General features: G+C 36.5%; 1 protein-coding gene across 4 annotated transcripts in view; it reads right to left on the bottom strand.

Annotated features, from left to right (window-relative positions):
- Positions 1–18,554, bottom strand: part of GRIN2A (glutamate ionotropic receptor NMDA type subunit 2A) — a 184,533-nt gene that overhangs the window by 45,361 nt on the left and 120,618 nt on the right. For all 4 annotated transcript variants that reach the window (XM_062639386.1, XM_062639387.1, XM_062639388.1 and 1 more), the window contains 5 exons: positions 13,679–13,884; positions 12,080–12,248; positions 11,806–11,959; positions 7,247–7,372; positions 3,489–3,718 (listed from right to left, as the gene is read on the bottom strand). In XM_062639386.1, the coding sequence (XP_062495370.1) occupies positions 3,489–3,718; positions 7,247–7,372; positions 11,806–11,959; positions 12,080–12,248; positions 13,679–13,884 (885 nt within the window). The remainder of the gene's footprint in view (positions 1–3,488; positions 3,719–7,246; positions 7,373–11,805; positions 11,960–12,079; positions 12,249–13,678; positions 13,885–18,554) is intronic.

Raw genomic sequence — 18,554 nt, 5'->3', positions numbered from 1 at the left:
TAGCAGAAAATAGTAAATATTCTCCCTCTGATAACATAGATTTTAACCGGAATTGTGGCTGGTTTGGAGTGATGGAAAAGTGCCCATATTTGAGCTCTCTCCTTTCTTCTTTTACCAGACAATGCTGACAATCTGATTTCTGATCTTTGAAAAATATAGCTATTAGTAATTCCAAGGCTATTATTATAATCATCAGGTACTGAAATGCAGTTGATATCTGTGCCTGACAACCCTCAGAAAGCACTGTAAAGATCTAATATTGAATTAGCAAGATGTATTTGGATAAGAAGTTGGGATATGGGATCCATGCGGCCTTTCAACCTCAGCCTGCCTGTCCTGCTACATATCTCTTAGTAACTCTAGACCTTGTGATATCTTGTTGCACAAAGATATAAAGCCAAGGTTACAGGAACACTGTAATCTTGCAAAAATAAGGAACTTGCAAGTGGCATCATTAAGGCTTCCTGTTAAGGCTGAAGAGAATCCCCTAGATCACTGTATATATGGGGCATTTCTTAAAACATGACTCTCTGGAGGAATCACAGCAGATAAATACTTTGCAAGACAATTCTGTCCACTGCTACCTATGTTCCCTTAGCAATCTTATCATTCTTTCATCACATGAAAAGGGCTTAAATAGTCTCAAAATTTACAAGTGCTACATATACCAGCTTTGCTGGGTACTTTTGGACTCATTTTCTGTACCTTTCTATGAACACAATGCTTTTAAAAAGTCTTTTGCATACACAAGAATGTCAAAATATAATTTTCTTCTCATTTTCTGAATTGAGTTTATGAACACCTACCCCTAGTAACTCCAGTACATGCTGTGTCATGTATTTCTGATGCCACATAGATAACATGGCTTTCAGAAATCTATTAGCAACATTAGGAAGGTTGAGGAAACTATCGAGCTGTCTTAAAGCAATGAGGGGTAAACTGCACATTATCATGTGTTCAGCAAACCTGGTGAACCAGTGAGAAGATGTTGAATGCTGAAGGACAGAGATGACTGCACAGAGATAGAAGGGATTTTCCTGGCTTCTCTTCTCTACAGTCTGCCACACAGAGCTGGACTGAGAATCTCCAGTACCTCTAATTGGGAATACTTTAATGCAATGACAATACAGCACTGACAAAAGAGCTTGACTCTTCAGTTGTGCAATAAGAAAAGGGGGAGAGGGAAAAAAAGGAAACTGATTTACCAGCCCAGACTTTTTTAAAAAATGTATTAAACTTCTACATGCTACTATTTTAAATTAATTTCACCCATACTTCCGTCCCTTCTCACTGGCCTCTGCCTCCTGCTGCTTTGCATGCAGCAAGGGTCAGAGTTCCCTGCTGAACAACAGTAAAAGTGGTTGCAAATTCCTGAACTATTCTCTTACCAGTAACATCGCAGCAACAAGGCAAAGAGGGGAGAAAAATAATTTACCATGAATTGGGTTACATTCCCATAAATTATCCTTTAAGCATTTGAACTTCTACTAACTGAGAAACCTCAGGACTGTGGAGAGGCAAAACCTGTGCACAACAAAAATGTTGTTTTGAATGTCTCATTGCTTTTTTGGGCTTCTGGCTTGTTCAGTTTAATCAGAAAAGGTATGGCAGCCCTGATTCATCTCAATGCTTCAGGCCAAAGAACCATAAAATAAAACCAAAGGTGGCAGATCAAATAAATAATGAGCAGACCACACGAAAACAGATGGTATTTTCTGATTCAGGTATTTTTCTAGTTTTATTTTGCTTATATTTGTGGAAATAAAATCCTACTGAGCAGAGAGAATAAACAAATAACAAAAATATGGAAGTTATTAGCCAAAAGCTACAGAGCAAATACTGCCATCTTCCCAGCCCATAGATGGGAATAGCAAACAGCCAGCAATGAAAGGGAGGTAAGGGTGCCCTGGCAGACCCAGATGCTAGTGCTGTGCCAGGTGCAAGCCAAATCCCACCAAACCCAAGACTTCCCAGGAAAACTTTCTCACAAATAGGAGACAGACATTTCTCAAATCCCTTTTTTTAATCATCAAGAGAAAAGCCCCTTTTATCTGTCACTTACTAAGAATATTGTCTTAAAATAAAGGTATATTTAACAATCTTGGTACTCTTTCAAAAGCTTTATAACAAAAACTTAATAAAAACAAAATACTATCATTTTTTGTTTCTTTTTATCTGTCTTTCCTCTAGCCATGCTTGCAATTCATGCTTTGATACTTCAGGCAATCAATCAAAAGCTGATCATAAAAAGCAGTTAAAACAAAAACCAGACTAAAGGCTATCTGAGCTGTTGCCTTCTTTAGAATAACAATTTCCTTTTTTTGCTGTCCTTTGAGAGAAATCCCTTGTGGAATTCTCCCCTGTGCTATACTGTATTTAAACATTACTTCTAAAGTCAATATTTAGCTTCAATTTAAAACAGCTGGGCACAAACTTGAAAACAGCATGCCCTCCATGTATTTGGAGCATATTCATCACAACAATCATTCTGCAAATGGGCTTTAATCCCTCCATGCAACAGCACTATTAGAAAGCAGTCAAACAAATGAAATAAAAGAGAAGTAATTGCTAGGTTTCTGATGTATAACATTATTGATTAAATTTCACAAAGCTCTGGGGAGTATCCTTTCAGGAGAAGCAAGTTCAGTCAAGCTAGAACAAAATGAAAAATAAGTGTATTTATTATTTGTCAGTTTGTGTGAAACCCAAGCAGGGTTTAAGTGAACTATCAGAGTCTACGTTGATGAATAAAATTTTCAAAGTAAAGTTCTCACAAAGGTTCTTAAATTAGGAAAACATCTTCCACAAACACATCAAAATTCTGCACCTTATCTCATATATCTTACATCTCACTTCCATGTGATAATACAAAACCTCAAATTTTCTTACTTTTTTTTCCTCCTGCTGTTTTATACAACAAAAACATTCAAAAAGACAATATGTATCATTTTTTGCTATTTCTCTTTGCTTATTTGTGCTGGCATCACTTTAAATCTGAGCTCTTTCTATAACTTCCTTGCACACTACATAGAAAGCAAAAAGACATTTTTTCAGGAGCATTAACTAGCTTCTGATGATTACTGGACAGTTGCTTGTTTTATGCCTATTTTTTCAATTAATGTATTATTAATATTCCACATAGAGATGGTCAAATAATTTTAAATAGGTCTTCTCTGCCTTCAAGCCAACTTACAATTTTCAAGCTTTTGTCTATTGGTGAAGCATTCTTTTTACTCAACCAGGAATTGCCTTCCATCACAAAGTTAAGGTACTCTTCAACTAATGCAGTTACTTTTGAAAAGGCAACTCAGAATTTGAAAACAGTCTGATATTTTAATGCTTTGGGTCTTAGATTTCTTAGTAAAGGCTTACACTCAGAATGAAATTGTCCAGTTTCGGCTTATTATTCGCTCGGAGGATTTTTTTAGCACAAAGTTGTAGAGGATTATGAAGAACGGGCACTGATCTCTTTTGAGCTGAAGACCTACCTTTTTATCACTCAGTCCAGTCACTTGGTCAACAAACTCCTCTTGAATCATAAAGGCAGCTAAGTTGGCAGTGTAACTAGCCAGGAAAATGACAGCAAAGAAAGCCCAAACCGACACCATGATTTTACTTGTCGTCCCTTTGGGGTTTTGCACAGGCACAGAGTTGTTGAATACCAAGCCCCAGAGTAACCACACTGCCTTTCCAATGGTAAAGGATGGTCCATGGGGATCTGTAAATGCAAAGAGCTATTATTTTAGTTGCAGTTCAATTAAACCTTGGGAAGATACCCTACATAATAACAACTGCTCACACGGTTTTACCATGGTTAAAAAATATTTCAATACATACTCAATGTACTCCCAATGGAATGAAGGGATTTACCATATGTACTCTCTATTATAATGACATTAATTTCCACATTTCTAAAAAATAATGCAACATTTTTCTATGTGGCATTTATTTCAAAAGTTTTAAAATGCAAATGGAAAGCATAAGTTTGGAGGAAAAGCAAACTGGTACGTCTCTTCAGCAAGGTAGGGGCCACAGTACTGCCCCTTTCAGCAGACATGTAAAATGAGAAACTGTGGGTTTAAGTCTTAATGATTCAATTCTAGTACTTCAGTTTTCTAAAATTATGCTTTCTGAAGTTTATGTAAGCATATTTAAGATTAAAAGATGTGAATTATGCTACACATCACCTACATTAAGCAACTTTGCACTCAGAGGCTAAATCAGTAAGTCAACACAGAGAAGCTGCCTGTATAGATATGGGACTTACAGCAAACCAGACTCCGGCAACCTCACGTGCTCAGAGTCAGTTCCATGGCTTCAAACATGTTGTCGTTACAGGTAAAAACCTGTCCCAGCTGACCCATTCTGTAATTTTTGTTACCCCTGTTTGCATTCAGCTTTTCATTCATCCCAAAGCAAGCAGAAGTTGTCAGCACAATGCCCTCATGCCCACACAGCAGCAGAAGTGGATTAGCAATGCTATTATCCACTTAAAAGACCTGTGAGAGCCCTGTGTGAATAAAGGTGTCCTGCGTTCAGCTGTAGCAGTGATTTTTTACCCATCTTAGTAGCTGGTGCCGTGCTGTATTTTTGACTTTAGCCTGAGAACACGGCTGATAACACACTAAGGTTTTTAGTTGCTGCTAGGTAATGCTTACTCCGATCAAGGACTTTTCAGTCTCATGCTCTGCCAGTGAGGAGGGGCACAAGAAGCTGGGAGGAAGCAGAGACAGGACACCTGACCCAAACCAGCCAAAGGGGTATTCCATACCACAGCACGTCATGCCCAGTATATAAACTGGAGGGAGTTACCTGGAAGGCCCAGATCACTGCTCGGGTCAGGCTGGGTGGTGAGCAGTTGTATTCTCTTCCCTTGTTATTTCCCTTATCATTATTATTGTCGGTGGTAACTCGAGCTACCCATGTGCTGGTCCACCCACATGCAATGTTGGATCTGCAGCTTCCCACATACCTTGTCACCTACCGTTTTGACCCTCGCCTGACCATACAGACAAGTGAGAGTAAGCCCTTCCAGCCTGCACAGTGGATTTTTTAGGTGAAGCGCAGCTTGCACAGAACTGGCCCCACCCTTTAAACCTGAGGTTTAACTGCTAGAGCCCAGTTAGTTAGGACGGTTTTCCACCAGATTTGTATATCCCACATGCCCTTGGTCATCGTGCTTGTAGTAAGCGTGGTTAAAGCCCTTCCCAAATCTTCGCTCGCGAAGCCAAGCCATCAATCAATTATTATTGGTGGTAGCAGCAGTGGTTTATGTTATACCTTAGTTACTGGTCTGTGTTTATCTCAACCCGTGGGAGTTAACATTCTTTCGATTCTCCTCCCCATCCCCCCAGGAGCAGAGGGGAGAATGGGGAAATAGAGCAAGCGGCTGCGTGGTTCTAAGTTACCAACTGGGCTTAAACGATGCCAAGTTTGTTCTTAGGCAGACTTGGGTAAGTACACTGCAGACATCACATATTGCTCACCATCTATACTCCTTTATCCTCAAAAGAAAGGAACAGGCCTCCCCTGACTGTGACTCATCTGACAGTTTTATAGGTGTCTATTTTTCAATTAAATGGCAATGCAGACAATAAGCTCTGATGCAGACACCTGTAATCCTACCTCCTTCCCTGATCCATCCTTTTTGCCAAGGAGATACACATTATAAACTCAGATTGAGTTATTATTATAATCATAATTTATTTTAATAATCATCTAATTATTAATAAAAGAATAAAACCCAAAGTGGGCATACTTAGTGAGTGTTATAATTTCAATAGAAACACTGTAATACAGTGCAAATCTTTCACAGTGCAATCAAGCACTACATCTTAGGTTATCTTCTATTTTGCAGCAGTACTAAGAAGAGTGCAGTAAAATAAATGTGATGGAGCTGGTGAATGGTTCCTGAAACTACCTTCTAGAACCATTTAAGACTGAGCTGATACAGGGATAATAGGCATTTTCTGAACAACAGTGGTAAGGAAAATATATATCAATAAAGCAGTCTAAAGTTCTGTTCATGCTACTGGAGACTGTATTACCATTGAGCTTCATCCTGCCAAAAATGCTTAGGGAAAGGGGTAAACTACATAAAGATTCCCATTTATTTTAAGCTTCCATGTTTCAAATGAACAACAGCTGGATTTGTGGCAAGTCTCTATAGCTGCATTAGGATACCATAATATGCCTTTGCAGCTGTAAGTACAGCAAATAATTCTGGCACATGAAGTGGCACAGAAAAGAACAGCCTACCCCTAGATCTCCAGTGACTTTACCCACCTTTAATATCCTCTTCCTAAACATAGTATTGATTTTGGACAGAGGTTACACATTTACCATCTTATTGAAATGATAACATTATCTGAACATTGAAATAATACCTTTTTTCAGGGAACAGGCCAACCATAATCTAGAAGAAACCATTAGCTTGCAATAGTTTCCAAACTATGTTTGCCAAGCTGGAAGATCTCTTGTTATAAAATAAAGCAAATGCAATTTAGAAATTAAAACCAGGCTGCACTCTTTAGTAAAAAAACGGAAGGATGAGGGCACCACAATACATGGAATCCTCATTCTCAGGTCAAAGTGTTAATAATAAAGAACTGCAACTTTCACTGAGAGAGGCAAGCTGTGTATTAAATTTGTTGTGCTGGTATATTTTGAAATTGAGGTTCTATAACCAATGATGCTACACAGGAAGAAGTGATGCTCTTCTACCAGTGGCTTCATTTCAAGGCTGAGTTCATCAGACCATTTGCAGGGAATATATAAATCTATGTACAAAGCAACTGCTATTTTTCCAGATCATCCTCCACACCAGATTAGATCACTTTCTCTGAACTAACTGTGAATGTGTACACTGTACGAGCGATACTGTGTACTAACTATATACTGCCTGAATCCAACTCTCTGGTATCACTTACCCTTCTATAGGATGATCCCTATTAATTAGAATACAAACATGAGCATATAAACCCTTAAGAAACCATATTTTCTACAAAGAACAAAGTTTCATAGCTGCTTTCACTGTTTAATTCCTATGTTATGTTTATTTTCACAGAATCACAGAATGGTTGATTGTTGAGTCTGGAAGGGATCATGGAGGTCATCTAGTCCAATCTTCCTGCACAAGTAGGGCCGCCTAGAGCACACTGCTCAGGATTTTAAAAGATGGAGGGCAAGGGATGGAAAATACATTATTATTTTATAGTTCCAGGGTTGTGTAAAATGCAAAGCTTACCTCTCCCTTGTGCCAAGTTCCTGTTGTATCCTACGGGACTAAAGTACTCAAATATGAAGACAGCCATGGCAGACACAATGAGAAGCATCACAAACATCATCACCCAGACAGAAGCACTAAAAGGCTCTGCAGCAAAACAGACAAGAGAAACAGTTCATTAAACCAGTCCAAGAATTCTAATGTCTTTGGCTAGGCAAGTCCAGCAGTTTTCTTTAAATTAGCTTTTACCAAAAAAAGTGCCAGCAAATAGCTAAGTACCAATATATGAAGAACTGCTGTTAGCATATTACCCAAAATTCATAAAGTCAGAATCTTAAATGTAAGTTACAATTCAAAAACAAAGGGTGCACAATTTTTCTTGACAAAGTCTTCACTGGCTCTGAGTGGCAAATAACTGGTTTGACTCACTGCTTATTCAGCCTACAGTCCATTTCTAAACAGTGTGACATGCATTTATTAACAGAATGGTTGAACCATGATAACTGTATCTGCAGAGCAAAAGCAATTAAGCATATGCTTAATACATCTGGTAATTGAGTGAAGTAGACTCACATTTTCTAGCCAACAAAAGGTGTCACAGAAGAAAGCTAAGTACCTGCATTCAAACTCATTTTTTTAATTTCAGTTTGTTTTTTTTTCTCTTTGTGTTTAATTTCATCTACCTGCAACGAAGATGTTGTTTTTACCAATTGCAAACATATCCTTTTGAAAATCTCATTCTCATCTGGAAGCAAATTTCTGAAATCAGAAGGTTTTTATGGAAAACTGAAAATCAGATTGAAAGACAGAAATCCATGATTTAAATAAACGATATAGGTTGGAACAGAAATCTAAACCCAGCTTCAAATACCAGGATAAATACCAACTTTTTGAAAGGACTGGGTGTGGTAAGGATATGTGATCTCGTATATGATAACACGAAGTTCTTAAATATCACACTGCCCAATTCACAAATTTTCTGTCATTTCAGGAGTCCCTGTGGAAGCTGTCATGGTAGCTGTCATGGTATAAGGATATATGTAAGAAATGTTTTGTATGGCAGTCATACCTCTTTACCAGATCAGCTTATGTGGGGCACTTTATACACTAATTCTGATAGAAAATGGAAGTGTGAGTGTATTCTGAAGTGGGAGGAAAACAATCTTAATATGCTATTTCAAATTAGCACAGACTCAGAAACACTTGAAATAAGAAGAAATCAGGTTGTTTCGATGCTTTGCTTGTGTTTGAAAGATGAGGAGGTTCCTCCATCCTAACTTCTTCATTCTTTGGATTTAAATTAAGATTTGAACCACTGAAAAATTCTTCCACCACTGCAGGAAATGAGGTTGTGCTAAATCCAATAGCATAATCTGAACCTTGCCTGAGTTAGCATGAATGATTCACTCAGAACTAGAATGAAGTATAATTATTTGGGCCCAAGCATGGAAATATCTTCTCTCAACTAGTGTAATTGTTGGTTCAAAGAGAATAGTAAGTTAGCAAAATAACAGAATTCTTAAAAGGCAGAGAAAGATCTGTTCAAATGCAGACAAGTAAAGGGTATTAGGTAGCCAAATAGTTAATAACAAATATTCTATGAATTGATGTATTAACCGGATTAAATTGGAATTCACATAAAATTATACAATTTTGACCACATTCTGACTGAAGAAAGCAAGTTGATAAAACTCTATCAAAAGCATCAGTGTAGAAACAGCAATGGTGATTTGTCAAAATCTAAATAAGGCAAAGGGCAAAACAAGCAGATGTGAATAAGTGAGCTACAAATAACAGTTTAAGCAGAATGCTCTTTAATAATTTCAGCAGCCTGGTAAATAAGGTGGAGGATGAAAAGAAGCCATAGGAAAATAAAAAGCTATTTAGCAAGCAGCAAGACTGAACAACTACAAAATCAATGGAATAACAAAGTTGATTTTCCTGTCATATTAGAGATCACATTCCACATTCAGCACTGCTCTTTGATTCTCAAAGGGCACAAAGAGAACTTCCCTCAGGCAAGCAGCAGGTTTTAGAAGAAGTTTTAGTAAAGCTATGATATGGCAGAAAAATACTAATGTATGACTTGCCAGTGTATATTTCAAATGATTGGCAATGGAGAACACTGAAAAACATACTGCACATCACTAACTTTGAGGTTTACCTCCCACCAAAACAGTACTTAAAAAATACAGAGAATAAATAGGGGCATAGATTTCGTATTCCACCAATGCCTCCAAAACAGAAAACTGACCTCACTTACGAATTCTCACCCTCTTAAAATCATAGATACTTGGAACTGAGGTTTCCTTTATTTTGTTTGTTTAAATAAAGTTGAATCAGATGTCTACAGAATCTTTAAATAATTCATTTGTTGATCAAGCGTATTAGTTGTAGTACAATAAGAAAATGTGGATAAAATGTGGATAAAATTCTCATTTGAAGAAGACACCTATATCAGAGTCAGAACACAGCAGAAAATGAGGAAAAGGCTGTCAGCCCAGCAGTTCTTTAGATCTACTGGACATAACAATTGGATGGAAAATCTAATTCAGACAAAACCCTGTACCGGTCTACATTCATAGTAGCAAATCACAAAAGCAGATATTTCATTAGCTGTCATCAAGGGCTATTAAAAAAATATTGTATTTGACAGATTTTAAAAAAATATTTTAAAAGAATGATGTAAAATGACTCTGTTTGTAGACATTCACTTAACTGAAATAAAATCAGTCTGTGAATAAATTCAGTTATCTGGCTGATAGTATTTTGCATGGCAAAGCCTGTTACTACTTAAAATATACAGTCAATTCCAGTAAAGTGGAAGTTTTATCTACGTGTAAAAAGCCAGAACATACTTCTGAGAGCACAGACTTGATTTATTGCTACAAAAACCAGATTTCTTCAAAATTAATGTTATTCTATAGAGCTTTATGAGATGGGGCTATTTGCCATTTGAATTATATGTTCACCCAACTGAACAAATAACATTAAATGCATTTTAGAAATCTAAGAAATATGTTGTGGAAAATGCAAAAGTTGCCTCTTTTGATGGTAGCTGTAAGCAGGTTTTTAAGAGATAAGCAGATTCTATAGTAAAAATCAACTGCATTTGCAGTACATTTAGAAAGCACTCCAGTACTTACAGTTCAAATGATAATTTCAACATGCTGCAACTGCAATTTAAAAAATGAATTACCTTTACAAGTCAATGACTTAGAGAAATGAAAAGATACTATCTGAATACTTTTATTAAAATATAGACTCTTATGATTTAATTTAAAAGTCTTTAATTCATTAAACAAAAATATTAAACCACCAACAAAATCTGTTTAGGCATCTCTATGTTTGGGAAGTTATTTGATTACTCACTGTATTATACTTATTTGCATCATCTCTGTAATGTACCTTTATGAAACAGGTATGAGAAATAAACTCTGTTGCTAAATGATGATTCTCAGGCAAGAAAACCCAAACATTTGTCCACTTGTAGCTGATACTATACCAACGTCTGCTCCTCGATGGCTACAAGCGATTTCAGTAGAAGTGAAGAACTTACACTTGGCAATCTAAAAGAAACCTACCATCAGTGACGTAAAAAAAGGCATCACTGGACTTGAACATACTAGACTTTTCCACAAGACATCTGGAAAATATGGATGGATTTGGGGTTGTTTGGGTTTGTGTTGTCTTTTTTTTCCAGTTTCACTTAAATGATTTTAGTGTCACTAGCACTATTTTCCACTGCCAAACGTCTTTAAAAATACTGTCCCCAAGTACACTATGAGGAACATAACAGCATTCCAGGCACTTTTGATCCATGTCATGGTTCCTTCTCTTTTCAGATTCAGGTAAATTTAGGCTAAGCACTAAATAGAGAAGTAAACTCTAAACCCTAGAAGAGAAGGAGAGGAAAATAATGAAAGGAGAAATAATTGAAACAAGAAGCAAACAAGGAAAGAAGACCAAAGTCTTCGTTTTTTTTATATCCCATGTCCTTTCTGCTCAGCCTTTCATTTCTTTGCTATATCTCCACTGTTCAGCTGCATCATCACAATTCCACTGCTCAATCGCATCAACGGAGAAAACACTCAGAAGCTCTCCAGTGCAGTAGTACAGTGTTCAGAAGTCAGAGGGAACTGTTATTGAATTAGCTGTCAGACCTCTTCTGATTATAAGGAAGTATCTTTTTGTTAGCTGTTCTACAAGTTGTTTTTAAATTATTTTGTGAATGTGAATATTAAAAAGATATGAAACCATTTATAAAGGGCTAAACAAGCATAACATAGTTTGTAGAGAAGCAGTTTTTGAGGAAGTAATTTTTCCAACTGATGATTTTGGGAATTCTTTTTTCACTTTGAAATAATTTGCTTTCACTCACTGCATCTGAAACCAACAGCACTATCTTCATGTGCTAATAGTCATGTTAATCAGCAGGTCAACACAGTACAAACTTCCTAATGAAGAATTCAAAAGTTGACAGAAACATGTCAATGCACCATAAAGCTTAATGAACAATAAAACCTGCCCAACTCTATAGAAATGCAATTAAATTATCTGGATGGGTTGGAGAATCATACCTAGAAAAGCAGATGGTGAAACTGTGCCATTGCTCCGTGACACCATGACACTAATCCCAGTCTCAACAAATGGCACTGAAAAGTCAACCACTTCAGAGCGCTCTTCATTAATAGTGAGAGACCCCACAGCCATAACTGCACGATGGTATACCACCTGATCCACAAAGAGAAGACACCACCAATATTACTCAGTAGAGAATACCTCATTTCTCCAAAAGAACGAAGAACAAACATTGCTAAGTTCTTAAGAGATCTTTTACCTAACAGAACTTACTTCACCAATCATTCCATTCCACACATTATTGACTTTTTTGCCATGTTTCCCATTAGTCACCAAATACAGGTCATAGGTGAACTTGACAGTTTTAGACAACTTCTTCAAGATATCAATGCAGAATCCTTTGCAGCACTTCTTTACATTAGTCCCCTCATTAGTTGAGTTGCTGCCAACAGAGAAGAAAGACAAACATTTCTACTGGGAAAAACAGAAGAACCACAATAGCAAAATTCAGCATACTCTGAAATGACATTTTGTCGTACTTGTGAATGACCGTGTTTTCCTGAATCGATGGAGAAACAATCCACAGGATGCTTTATATGGTGTCTGTAGCTCTCACTAGTCATAGCACAGTTGCTTGATGAGAAATAGATGGAAGATAATAGTAGACCTTTTATGACATGCTTTCTGCTTCAGCATCTAGCCTCTCGCACTTCTCCATCAAGACATAGTCTCCTCTCACTAATCTCTTTCTTATACCAGGATTAAACATTTATTACTTTTATTCTTAAGACAGAAGACTACATGTCATTTAATAATTACAAAAATTCCCAACATGTATGTCATATAAAGGTACAGCAGTTCCCTGTACCGAAAATGAATGGTGCAGCTTTTTCTGTACTTTGAGAAGGTGAATTTCAGGCCACCTTTGAGTGCAAACATGAAGATTTCTCTTTATTTTTTTTTTTTTGAAATGTTAATTTCATGACTCTAGATGACTCTAGAAATTTCTAGTATAAGCGTCTTCAGAAGCCAAGGCAGTATTTTAAAGCCTTTGAAAGAATTCAAAACTAAAATAAAACTAGTTTAAAACTTTACCAACTACAGTTATGTCAAAAGAAATATTTTTCTGGACTTCAGGAAGCATGTACACAACCATTTAGGAGTCTCTGGAAATCTTCAGAAACATGCCTTATAGTCCCTATCACCTGCTCAGTAAAAATGTTATTATAATCAGTTCATAAATATGTAGACTGAAGCGCAGAATGGTGAATCAACACCAATAAATTCACAAAGATAAATTTTCCACTGATTTCTAATGACTCCTCCAAAGAAATAAAAACAGGGGACTTGTCTCTATATGATGCATCACAGTGCTTTTTTATGCTGGAGTAGTTTATCCTGTACCAAATTTCAGCATAAACATACATTTTCAATAGGAGATACTCTCAAATTGTTAAAGACAAATTAAAACAGGCATATTTCAACATAACTGGAAAGAATTCAAAGCGGACTCATTAAAGCAATCCTATTTTAGAATGCATTCTTCTTCCATGTGACTGAAAAAGGCAAATTCTAGTTGACTTTGAATTTGCTATACACTTACTATCTTGTTAATTCAATGTGAATTCTGTGTCTATAACCAGAACTTTTCAACTTATTTCTATCAACAATAAAGAAGATATGCAATCAAGAGTATACAGCGTGGGAAATAGAAGAAGAAACTGGAAATGAAATACAGAAGGAAAAGCAAAGATATGAATCAAGAGGAAAACAGCAAAGTATCAGAAAACAGTTGTATAATGAAATAAGCAAATATGGGAATATAGTTTTCACTCAGGAAAAAAAAAAAAGGAATGCTGTGTATTTACTTACTTAATTTTGACAAATTTACGACATGGCACAGTATTTTTCTGGCAACTTTCCATCAAAGGATCCACATCCTCAACAATGACAAAGGGAGCCTCCTCCAGGGTGACAATACTCAAATGGTTATCGTCGGGGTCACTGTCTGCGAAAGAGCTGTACCTTGGCCAGACAGAGTACTTCAGGCTCAGGGAGTTGTTCTCCCATTTCCCCACCTGAAATGCCAAGATAAACAGGCTGCTGATGTGCTGATGTCTCATTTGACAAATGAGATCTAGTATTAAATGTGCTGGGATACAGGTACAGGAAATTACATTGCAAAGATGGTTGCCTTGGGGTTTTGTTATCAAAATTACTTAGAACTCTTCAGTAATTGCATGAAGTGAGAAAATGCACTGTTCTAAAGACAAATAAGGTAAAATCTTAAGAGATAACAGCTTTATAAAGCTGGCTGACATCAGTTAACACTATCTATAACCTGGCCATAGCTGTGCTGAAATTTGACATGCATCATTTCCATTTGAGCCAGAAGAACAACCAGATACTCCACTTGTAGTCAGGACCATTTTGCAGTAATGAAAAAATAGTAATAAAAAAAAAAACAAACAAAAAACAACAAACTAAACCAGCAGCAAACCAGAAAAATAAACTACCCCCATGCACACATATAAATCAGATTGAGAACCAAAGTATTATAACTTCTGCATCTTCTCAAAAAGAAGACTCTTCCATTCTTATGGTTTGAAAGCCATTGTGAAAGCCTTTATCATTGCGCCTGAGGCAGGCCAAATGACATTTCTAGTAAATATAATTGTGCATGATTTAATTCTTGTTACAAATAACATATTTTATTCTGCTTCAATTAATGCCAACTGCTGAGGGAGTTTAAGAAAACACTCCCTACTTTACATTAAAATTGCCTATTTATTTACTATTATACCATATCTCTTCTAAACTAAGCTACATTTCTTTCCACTCCCATAAGATCAGAAAGGGGCATATGATTTAAATATTTTGAAAACTCTGGCATTTGCTTCTTCAGATTGTTGAACTACTTTGTATCCATAAATCTAATTGCAACATAAAATTGCATGTTCTATGCAAGTAGCAATGACAGATAATATAAACAATCTAGTAATCCACAACATTTATAATCTAATTCATTTGAATAATTCATTAGTTGCTTAAGCTAAAAAGCCATAACATAACCATGAGACTGCTAAAATATTTCTTTTTCAAGGAAAATGATGGGAATTAACAGTACAATGACTTGTGTCCTAAAAAAACCTGTAAAAAATTATTATCTGCCTTCTGTTTTCTAAAGACATTAAAATAAATCACAAACATTTCCAAAGAACTTGATTTATTTCCATTCCTATCTAGGGAAGCGTACAAGCACGTACCCTTTGCAGTTTCCTTTCCATCCTGTTTATAATTCAAGATGTTTTGCTGAACTATAATGCAGGAGGCAGAGATGCCAAATCTCTATACATTTAAAGGAGGAAACTCAAAATATCTCAAGAGAATTAGGAATTCCCACCTAAATCAATGGGAACTGGGCACAGGATTTATACATACAGTTCTAGAATGAAATTTAACCAAAACACAATGGATGAAATCTGTGTGATTACATACAAGTGATTTCATACAAAAACTATTTCATACATGGAGAAACAAATCTAACTCTGTGTGAAGCAGTTATATTTCAAAAACAGTTGAATTATCAAGTTATGGTATATAACTGCATCCACAGCTGAGTCTGTACTGGTTTATATTAGCTTACATGGCGTTCGTATCTATGCCATAAGTACACCATGAAGTTGGCCATCTGGAATGGGGAGATTTCCAGCCAGCTCAGTGCTTCAGTTGAACAGCAAACGTGCCAAGTAATAGGATGTATTTCAGAAGTGGAAAACATGCCCGATCGTCTGCCTATTCCAAGCAGCAAGAAGAAACAAAATGTGACTGAGGCTCAGTTGCATTTGTGTGCTCAGGACTGTATAGTGGCAGCATCTGCCTTCCTAAATTGCTCAGTACAGGATTCTGGGAGAAGGCAGATCTGCTGAATCCTGAAGCACTTACTTCCCTCTGCAAGCCACACTGCACCTCCATCACTATCACATGGACCAACAGGAATGTGAGCTGCCCACCACAGTATGAGTTCACCTGGTCCTATCAAAAGTGTAATGACTGCTTTGATGCTGTTGAGAAAGGAATCATGGTACTCTTTCATCCTTCAACTGGAGTAGCTGACATTTTATTATTCTGTGGAGGATATAACCAGTCATATTATTAAACAGCTGATTTGGGGGAAATGCTAATTTCTTTTGATGTATTTTTAGGGAAGTATTACATGTTGAGCCAATGTCTCAAGTTAGATCCAAAATTCATCTGTTGCCTTTCACATATTTATTCAAATATTCACTCATTATAAACTTATTTTAAGAAATAACTTAAAATTAACTCCTTGCCTTGGGTCTCAGGGGCATCCCTATTTCTCTGTCCAAAAAGGTCTAGCACTGCAGTCCCGGAGTGTTACAGTGACTTTATCTGGACTTTATGGTATACAAATTGCATGTACATTGCAAGTCATCCCTGCTACCACCAGCACAGTGTCAGAAAGGCAATGAAAAAAACTACAAAAGAAAGATGTCAATGTCATGAAGAATGGTAGAAAGTGGAGGGTAAGAATTTAGTTTTATGCAATTAAAGCACATAATTAAAACATGGTAGGATTTTAATATTTTTATTAGAAGCCTTTTAGCTTGTGTAGAATTAATTATAGCATTGTTACTAAGCATATGAATGGTATTGCTTATTTATGAAGAGACAATGTTTTGTATCTTCATCTATTATTTAGTTCTTTCAATATCCTTGTGCAATTGATACTATCCCTTTGTTACAGAGTGAAGGGTTGAAATGACACAGAAAAGCTGCAGAATAAACAAAACTAAAACATGAACATGTTCCCATTGTAAAAAAAGAGAATTTATGAAACTGCATCTCTATGTAGGTGTCCTGCAGGATCAGCATTTATGTCATGTTAGTCAGATCTAGTATTACTTCCAGTCAATATCTGTTTTGGATGCCTTTAAAGCTTTCAAATGCTTAGGGAAAAAAGCAACAGGTTATAACAACTACACATGCTCATGGTATTTTAGAACATTAAAAAAGGTCTGCTCTGCTTGTGAAGTCTAAGAATTAGTGTGCAAACCTAAATGGTCAAGGCCAGGCTGGACAGAGTCTTGGGTGACATGGTTTAGTGTGTGGTGTCCCTGCCCATGGCATGAGGGCTGGAACTAGATGATCTCAAGGTCCTTTCCAACCCTGATGATTCTTTGTTTTGTCCTTTTTCAACACTGACTGATAAGTGGCTTACCAATGACAACAAAGCAAAATATCTGAGGTAAAAGCAGCATTCCAAGTCCTGGTTTCACTGGTGAAGGTCACTACAAATACTCTAGAATATAAATAAAGCTCATACGTAAAATCTGAAAAGTAGAATATGAAAAGTTCAATTGCTGTTCTCAGTAGGAAACAACAGTGATATTTGAATAAAACATTTCACAGTGAAATAGTTTACCAACCAGACAGCTTCAAAATTCAATTGCCTCCAGTTTTTTGCAGCACTCACTTTCAGTGTGCTACTTCATGAGCATGATAACTACTGATGAAATGCACTAAACGTGGCATCCTTCAACAAAATCCAAGCATCTAGGTTTGAGGTAGGAGGTTTAAATTAGCATGCTTACCTACTAATATTGGTACCCTGATTCTTCATGCAATATTTTCTAATTTTAATGACAAATGATTGGAGCATTAATTTGCAGGTGAAACTACAAACCTCCAATACGGAACAGTAGTGAACAATAAATCTGCACACTCTTAGCAGAGACTAAAAACAATTTTCATGGCCAGTCCATCAAAGACTAACAGGTCCACAAAAATAAAATAGGGGTAAATTTACACAAGGATAGAAACACACTGCTTCTGCTGTGGAGGTGTTACCACTACAATGAAGAATTACTATCTTATTCTTTCCACCTGCTGTGTCAAAATTCTTACTTCTACTCAATCAGTCTTAAGGGAACTCTTTGCTGCTCTGAAGCTTTTTCTTATCTCTTCAGTCTTTAAGCCATAGCTGCTTGGAAAAGGGTAGCCCGAGGACAAAAGGGAGTTAAAATACTGCACAGGCCAGTTGCCAGAATTACCTTTTGATAGGATGGGAGATGGGTAGAAAAAAACAGCTCAGAAAGTGTGTTGTTCACTGTTAAAAGCATAAACCCACCATTTGAAATAGCTTGTAAACAGAAATAGAAATGTTTTAATAAAGACATTGTACTCACAGTTCTGCACTTGTTATTAACATGCTAATTTCTACATGCTAGAAATACATGCTAATTTATCAGAATATGTAGCAATAAAATTGAGGTGAAAGAATTTAAACTACCCCAATCCATTCTTTTGTCTCTTTTTGTTCTGGTTACTGATTCATAGAATTTGAAATTTTAACTTTTTAATTTTTTTCCCCTCTAAAAACCAGAATAGAAACATTTTTAAGAATGCAAAACTTTGTGTCAGTCAGGATAACCATTTTTTCCTACATCCTGAAGGCAAGACTACTGCTCAGAGAACTCAACTGAAAGCACAGCTCAGTAACACTATGCAACCAGAGACACATTCCAAGAATAATCTCACATATTTGAGCTGGTGTGGCAGGCCCAGCCATCCAGAATTTAAATGAAGCCAGTATACGATAAAACATTTATACTCAGTGTAGCCACTCCCTAATGACAAGAAATTAGATGAATGAGGGCATTTTGCTCAGTCTTATCTGCATCCCTTTCCTCTTTCTTGAAAGATTATTTAAAATCCCCATCAATGC

Source organism: Pezoporus occidentalis, unplaced genomic scaffold (genome assembly GCF_034315485.1).
Source record: "Pezoporus occidentalis ecotype Australia unplaced genomic scaffold, CSIRO_AGI_Poc_V1 ctg60, whole genome shotgun sequence".
Classification (NCBI taxonomy): Eukaryota; Metazoa; Chordata; class Aves; order Psittaciformes; family Psittacidae; genus Pezoporus; species Pezoporus occidentalis.
Note: the sequence above shows the minus strand (reverse complement) of the source record. Positions and strands in the feature narration are given on the sequence as shown.